The sequence below is a fragment of the Trachinotus anak genome, unplaced genomic scaffold (assembly GCF_046630095.1).
Source record: "Trachinotus anak isolate AG129_WGS33_773 ecotype Australia unplaced genomic scaffold, CSIRO_AGI_Tana_v1 ptg000013l, whole genome shotgun sequence".
NCBI lineage: Eukaryota > Metazoa > Chordata > Actinopteri > Carangiformes > Carangidae > Trachinotus > Trachinotus anak.
Genome location: NW_027273864.1, coordinates 11,768,192 through 11,776,302, shown reverse-complemented (window position 1 = coordinate 11,776,302; position 8,111 = coordinate 11,768,192). Strand labels below are relative to the sequence as shown.

The following is an 8,111-nucleotide window of genomic DNA, read 5'->3' as shown; positions in this document are numbered from 1 at the left end:
TAACTATTCTTAAATACTGTCGTTGACATCTTTGTAAAATTAACTTCTTATAACAGGTAAAGTATGGTTTAAACTTGGCTGTTATCATGGACTTTTATACCAGGAAACTTGTGGCCTATGGCAAGTTAAAGAAAACATCTTAAAACATTATTTTTATAAGCCACGGAACGAATGATTATCAGGCAGAAATAAGTTAAAGTGCAAATTTTCTTTTTATTCTGATTTCATTTTACAGCAGAAATTATGTAAAGCATTCAGAAGACATTTTCCACATATAAGGGCAATATTCAAAACACTTTGCATGGCCTCAGCAACAAAATATTCTTTTAAAAACATCAACAATTTAGTGATGCTTGTGCATGCACATTTGTAAAACAAAAAAAGTAAAAACTAGGCTACAAAAAAAGAGGAATGAAAGACTGAGATAGGCATGGAGAACACAACAGCAGGCAAGGTGGGAATACAGCAGGAAATGAGAGAGAGAGAGGGAAGACGGGGCGAAAGAAGAGGAAGGCAAGGAGAGGAGAGGTCTAGCCATAGATTATCTATAAGGATCTACCATTCTAGCATGCAATGTGGTGTTTGGCCACGCCCTCTCAAAACAAGGCCTGAAAGGTAATACCATTCATTTCTAGGCGGACTTATGAGAACAGAGGCCATCTCTGCGCATGTTTACCAGCTGTCTACTATGGCAATATTTCTATCTTTTTTTATTTATTTATTTTTTAACATTTTCTTAACACTACATACTCTTTTTACAGTCACCATCCTCTCCAAAATATGAACATATTGATGGAGTTTCTGCAATCTGTGTGTTTGATTTCATGTGTGTGTGTGTGTGTGTATTCTGTGTGTGTGTTCGTGTGTGTTGATAAGCGCAAGCATTTTGGAGTTGGTGTGTGCATTTGTATCTGTGTGTGTACACAATATATCACAGAGTTCAAAGCAGTGTTCTTTAGTTGTGCTGATGTGAGAGGAGGGCCAGTTTAAGAGAAGGTCCAAGTGATACTGTAGCATGAATGCTCCTGACAGCGCTGTCCGAACCATGGCTGTCTCTCAATGTAATGGAAATTCAGAAAATATGTGAAACACATATAATAGAGATCTTCCAATTGTAAATCTTTCAATTTACTATCTCTTACAACTTCTTGTTTAAATTAAGAAAATTGAGCTGATATGTGGCCATTACCTATTTTTGCATTATTTAAGAATTGTTTGTATTAAGAATCTTGTGCGTTTAAGACAAGAGCAAGTGTATAAATAGAAACATCACTTATTACTTGCTTTGAATTTAGTTTATATCCAAGCAAAATCCTATAAAATAAGGGATTGGGATTTTTTTTTTCTTGTAGAAAAAGTGATACAGCTAGGATGAAGCAAACAGATCACATTTGCTGCTTCAAAATGGGACTGGTATATCAGTTGGAGTTTGTCAATCAAGAGCATGATTTGAAAGTTTGTGGATACTAAATAGTGAATGAACAACTGGAGTATCCCTAATATACACAAGTTTGTACGCATACATATGCATACACAAATGTACACATTCACCAGTGGTAGAACTCTGTGTCAGCCATCATTACACTCCACATACCATCTCCCTGTTCTTCAACCCTGAGTAAAATCTAAGGGAGAGATTTAATTGTTCCCAAAGACATAAGCACAGAGAGAAAGAGTGTGGCTTTCTTTGTGTGTCTGAATGTGTACATTTGTGTTTGACTGTATGTGTTTGTGTGTGTGTGTGTGTGTGTGTGTGTGTGTGTGTGCGCGCTCACTTGTTAGAGAGTGAGTGAAAGAGAAAGGCAAAGAAAGAAAGTGTGCATGACAGTTATTTTGTTCTGGAAAACTGCTGGATTATGCTTTCACCTAAACGCTGCAAGGACCATTTTTGAAGAAAGACAGACAAAGTGAGTCCATGCAAGAAAACACATCTTCTACCCAACAGCGACACCGGGACGATAAATAGACTCGTGACAGTGCCTTTCATACACAGAGGCTGAATTCTATGGTTTTCTCCTTCTAATACTGCAAAATGCACACATAAGTGGGGGATAAAGTGATACTGTAATTACTGGTTTGTCTTATAAAGCAACATATAGCATCAGTCAGTCCATGGGCATTCATTCATACCACTGACAAATTAGAGCTTCTAACTTAGACTCGGATCAAGTTTAACACCGTCAAGTTCATTTTTAACACACAATTTAGGAAAATAAACAGGTGACTGGCAACCTTTTGGAGGACATACAATAGATATTTCCTGATATTAGCTTGCACTTTTCTGTTATTGAGCAGGCACTTTCTAAACAGAGCTTTCCAGAAGTCCAAAGTACATGTCGTGGAGTAATGGCAGTGACAATGAGGAGAAAAGAAAAATTAATCAAATGATATGTAAAAAGTGGGGAGGAGACATTCTGTTTGAGGATGGAGAGCTTTGACTGGAGGCCAGGCTGGATCCACTGTAGGTATGATTAATGGTCTTAATAAAAGCTAGTGTGTTGCTGAAGCACAACCACATTGTAAAGAATGTAGTGCCCTCTTCCCTTTTTTTGGGTCATCAGTCATTGCATTCACATTAAAACGATCATCATCATCATCTTCATCACCATTAGTTTCATTTTCATACTTGCATCATCACCATCACCATCATCATCTATACGTATGTCTGCCTCAGAGAAACTTCAGAACTTGTAGGAGGTCTACGCTTGAGCTACTTCTACTGTTGGTTGTTGTTGTTGTTGTTGTGTGTATGTGTGTGTTGCCTCTGTGGGTCTTTCTGATATCTTTTGGGTGTTGGTTTCCCCAACATAACATATTGTTAGGCAAAATAGCATTCATAATAATTGGCACTACCGGCAAAAAGGGTTTAATTTTTGCTAGCCAAGAAACAAAAGCACAAAGTGTAAATGTTTTGTCTGAAAGATCCTTGTTTCAGCTAACTTTGTTTTCCCACTTATAATTCTAACATTAGATTTTTCAGTTGCATGCTTTAACAAAATGTTCTTTTCGGTAACACTTATACTGGATACTCTTAAAGTGAAGCAGTTAAAATCCTCTCACAGTCCATAGCCACTAACGTGTTCTTTTTGCTGTTTCTTTGTCTTAAATCTCATGCACATTACTCCGTTTGTAATATCTACATTATATACAAGCAATACAGCCATCCTGTGTACCCAAGTCTCTGTCTTAAGTTTTCATTATGGGAGTAAAATAATTTATAATCTTAAATACAGTCCTCTTATGAAAAAGTTTCAGGGTCCTCATATCCCCTTACCTCGTCAGTTTATATACAGGAATATGCAATAGTCCAAAATATGGATTTGATCGCCCGTATGGGCTAATATGGGGACCAATGCCCTGTATTGGGGCAGGTATAGGACCCATGTCCTGTACAGAGCAAGCATAGAGACCTCTCAGAGTCAAGAAGAAGTCAAGGCAATGGTATGTGACTCTCTCCTCAAAACCACAGTTAGGATTTAGAGGTTCACGCAAAGAACAAACTAACAGAGACATTTAACCATTGGAACATGTCATATTTTACCACACAAGGGGAGAAAACCAGTCTCAAGCTTAACCACTCTTGAGCCAATTAAATTAATAATTAGACCCTTAAATAAATAAAGTAAAAAAAAGCACCCAAAATAAGTCATTTGTCCTTACACAGTTCACATTACACAGGGCAAGGATAAGTTGATGAGGACGTAAGTGAGACACAACTACACATAGAAATACAAAAGAAACAACACTAAAGCAGTTTGGCAAGCATGCAGGAGCTTGTAGCTCAAACACATGCATTGAATTGAACAAACACGGACACACCACGTCAGGCGAGCAAAGTGCTGCCTCTGAGAACGACTCCATACAAAGTCCATGTAACAAATTAAGACATCGTTATTCTGACCCCAACCCTTTATCTAACAATGCCCCTCTTACATTCAAGTGCAGTTCCTCCCCTTTGGATCGGGTGACTGATTATTAGGTTTGTAAGCCTGTGAGTCAGAGTGGTCGGTGACATTGTGATATACTAAATCAGCTGAATGATTTGCCACTACAGCTCTTCAGGATGATTTAGAGGAGGAATAAGCGAAAAAACCTTGCATGCAAATGCAACATAGAAGTGAGTTTTTTGGTTTATGTTTTCTTATTCTTTCATGGATCACTGTTTGGATACAAAACACAACAGGTTTTGTATATTTTCTGCATGTCAAAGTAGCCTCTTGAGTAAGCTGTTCAGTGCCTTTCAGCGCATCCAGTCACTGCCATGAATGGCAAGATGTTGTCGACAGATGCTTCCTCATGTTCTCTTGTTTGACTCGTTGACTTTTTCTTGCAAAGAAACATACCCATGAAGAGTGCAAAGAATGCCATGAGGTTAATGTGATGGCCTCCCAGTGAAACTGTGGAGGAGGATCAGTGCTGTGGGCAGAGCCAGGTCCCTGGGCTCTACCCAGCAGTCTGTCTGTCTGAGCTGCCATGATGGACACCTATCCTGTCCTCAGTCTGTCTGGGAAGAGTTTTTTTTCCCCTCTGGAGAGAGGAGGGGAGAGAGGGTGAGAGTGAAGGAGGGAGAGATGGCAAGAAGAGGGGAGGAGAAACGGGGTTAGAGGGTTGAAAGGGAGAGAGTTCGGGAAGGATGGAAGAGAGGAGAAAGAAAAAGGACAAGATGGAGGGCAGGGAAGTTGTATAGATTGCTCACAGGCTGAGGGGGCTGTGTGTGGGGCCCGGCGGTGGGCTCTCAGGACCCCTGGCCTTTCTCTGCTCTCTGGCCCTGAGGAAAAACAAAACATACATTAGTCAGTGTGTGTTTCTGTGTGTGTAAGTGTACATCTTCTTTGGCAAAGTGTTTTTTTCCCAATTTTTGTATTCAAAGGCCATATTAAAAAAACCCTCTACAATTCCTGCCCAGCACACACACACACACACACACGCACACACACACACACACACCATCCTATTATCCTCTCCCACCCATCAAGGCACAAATAAAAGAGACTGGCAGGCCAAGCAAGACACTTAACGTCCCCTAATGAAGTCAGTCAGAACATGCCCCCAGGAAGACCATATGCAAGAATCGCTCCTCTATCTATCAGTCAGTCATGCACAAGTACCAACATCATTCAGCAGTCCTCAGAGAGAGACAGAGAGAGAGACAGGGGGATAGGGAGGGAAGAAGAGAGAGAGAGAGTGAGAGGGGAGGATGATAATCCAGGACCTCCTCTCCCCCTCCCTCCGCTGACATGCAAACAGGCATCAGCCACCAGGAGAGAGGGAGAGAGAGTAGAGAGGGAGAGAAGACTCACCCGTTTCAGAGGCCTATGGTCCATCAAGGGGCTTCACAGGAACAGTAAAACAACACCAACTATTAGCACCAATGTAGTGAGCGCACGTGTGGCAGTGGGCTCTAAGTGTCTGTGTGTAATGTGTAGGAGTGTGTGTATGAGCCTGTGGATGTGTGCACAGTGGTGTTTGAGAGCGTGTGGAGAGTTTCATGCCTCACCTGTGGCGGCATCGGAGCAGGAACCTCAGGATCTTGCGAGCAGCCTGGTTCTGTTTTTTAGTTAGGAGGCTGCTGTAGGTGAACACGTAGGCGTGAGATATTTTTTACAACATAATTAACCCTTGTGTGTGAGTGTGTGTTTGTGAGTGCATTTATGCGTGTGAAGTACCTGAGGGAGTGTCTGTAGGAGCGGTAGTATTGCTGGATGAGGACCGCTGCTCTACGACTCTGTTGGAACTTCCTCTGCTCATGGAAACTTCGGAAACGACTCTGGATCAGGATGGCTGCCAGGGTCATCCTCTTATAAAGTGCATACTGAGAGGGAACACAGCAGCGTTAAAAAGCTTTTCGTCAGGACAAGACGTTTAGCTTTGTCATGTTGAATACTAATTCTGAACACAGTTTTATTTGCAAATTAATGATGATAAAAATAAAATCATCACAATGAAATATAAATTATTATTATCAATGATCCTTACCCAACCCTAATAGGTGTGTCCTTTCAAACCACGATAGTCAAAAACTGTGCAAGAATTCAACTCAACTTCACAAATGCTCAGGATAGGAAAAAGCTTGTGAAACTTGTGTAAAAATGCGTCCCTGTGCATTCCCAAATCATGACTTGCAGACTGAAGCTTAACTATGTTTTGTGCTGACTTTGTTTTCACATTAATTAATGTCCTATCTATAATGCTAAACCATCTGTTGTGGTAAAACAAACGTGTCTGAGAACAAAACTTACTGTTATGACACATTTTGGTAGAGATTCAGTCAATGGTTAAAACTTAACAGAGGCAGAGATAGTGAATGACATTATTAAATTCGGCCATACAGTTAATGCTCTAAATGCTTTTAGCTAAATTAAATTGACAATATTTATGATACATTTATGAACAAATTACATCTGATAATACAATTATGTCTGCAAGTATGATTCAGCACTGCAGATCTACTTGATACTATATGACAGGAGCTGGTGAGTTGGTGTATCCATAATTAGGAATATTTCCCAACGCACTAGCTATCCATCAAGCCTTACCTGCTTGTATCTCTTATAGCAGCGTTGAATCACTGCTGCAATCTCTTTGCGTTGTTCCTGAATGGGACCCTAAGGGGAGTGACATTAGGAGTTTGTATAAATGTTTAACATAATGAATGGTTCATTGTCATCTTAAGCTTTTTAAAATGGCTGCAATTTCTGAAATCAAGAAATTGAGAGGAAGATCATTTGAACACAGTGGCAAAATGCATCAAATTATTTTACAATCTCTGGGGCAAATGTAGCATTTCTCTAAAGGAGTGGAGGACATGTGTACCTTGTGTTTTCTGAGGGAGTGCAGGGCATGCCTGATGGTCTCATACAGCTCTCCCTGCTCTGCTTCAGTCATGGCTAGACAGGGGGAGTCCGTTTTCAATCTCTCCTCTTTCATAGCTGCACAGAGGAAGGAGCTCCAGTCAAAGGGAGGGGACAGGGCTTGCTTAGCCCGAGGACTCTGCTGATCCCCAGGCCCTGAGAGAGAGTTTGGTTTGGGGCTAGGAGTCTGGGGCTTGGGGTTCAGAAACCTAGAAAAAAACAACAGGGTTTCAGGGTAAAAAAAGATTTACGCTATTTGATGAGTTAGGTGAAGTAAATGGTCAATTGTATAATATTATTACTCACCTCTCCACCTCACTGAGGTAACCAGACAGTAACCTGATATCACTGCTGATTCCCACCTTCCCAGAGTCTGCTTGAGTCTCCATAAGCCTACCAGTGGAAGCCTCCATGATGTGATCAGCTAGCATTGTAATGTCCATCTGTAACACACACAGGAGGCGTTATCCATATATTTCTGACACCTGCTTCCCTTAAAATTAAAAATTACCTTTAATTTTGTCATTTCATGCCTATGCTGATGACACACAACTGTATGTACTTAATGAAGTTGTGCACAATTATTCTTACACATGGTAAAGTGACAAATAAACATTTCTCTTAATTTCTTGTCTGAGTGTTCATTATCACTTGATTTTGAAGCTTCAGTTCTGTGATTTATTCTGTATGCTCAAATTCAATGTGCTTGGCTCATACAAAACATATGACTGTTTGGCCAGAGTCTTGACTAGAACAACAAAGTTTCTAACAGCTTAGATGGACTTGCACTGCCCTTTTTATCAGACTGTATTGCATCAGGACATAGAGCCACATGTCTTCCAGTGGTGGCTAATTATCTGTCCTACTGAAAAAACTGCAGGCATCTGAGCTTTTATTACTGTAATCCTTTTCTTGCAACAGATTTGTTGCTGTGATTAGTTGGACAAATACTGCCCAAGCTCAGTGCTGTTCACTTACTCAAAGTGAATCTCTTCCTTTAATGGAAGTTTTAACCAGTTAGTACTAGGTTCCTGTCAGTAACAATTTAGTGTGTATGTCCTTTTATTGTAAGTACACTTGGTAATTCATAGGAGTGTATGTCTGCTTGTGCGGGACTGAGAGAAGCTATCTGGTGAAGATAGCACTGATACACCTGCACCAGGTGTCCTTATGATGACAGATTCAATGTAGACAAAGTGTGTGACAGAAAATAACATGTACAACTCTAATCCTCACTCATTATCCGTTTATCCTGTTCAT

The 8,111-nt window shown here is 40.4% G+C and overlaps 1 protein-coding gene across 7 annotated transcripts in view; it reads right to left on the bottom strand.

Annotated features, from left to right (window-relative positions):
- Positions 1-193: 193 nt before the first annotated feature.
- The window catches only part of LOC139630109 (calmodulin-binding transcription activator 1-like), a 54,512-nt gene continuing 46,594 nt past the window's right edge, over positions 194-8,111 (bottom strand). For 4 of the 7 annotated variants that reach the window (XM_071493232.1, XM_071493233.1, XM_071493227.1 and 1 more), the window contains 6 exons: positions 7,158-7,294; positions 6,814-7,060; positions 6,537-6,605; positions 5,667-5,812; positions 5,498-5,569; positions 194-4,768 (listed from right to left, as the gene is read on the bottom strand). In XM_071493232.1, the coding sequence (XP_071349333.1) occupies positions 4,693-4,768; positions 5,498-5,569; positions 5,667-5,812; positions 6,537-6,605; positions 6,814-7,060; positions 7,158-7,294 (747 nt within the window). In that variant the 3' untranslated portion in view covers positions 194-4,692. Of the gene's footprint in view, positions 4,769-5,300; positions 5,332-5,497; positions 5,570-5,666; positions 5,813-6,536; positions 6,606-6,813; positions 7,061-7,157; positions 7,295-8,111 lie in introns of all 7 variants that reach the window. The other 3 variants (XM_071493230.1, XM_071493229.1, XM_071493228.1) reach the window with 3 other exon arrangements.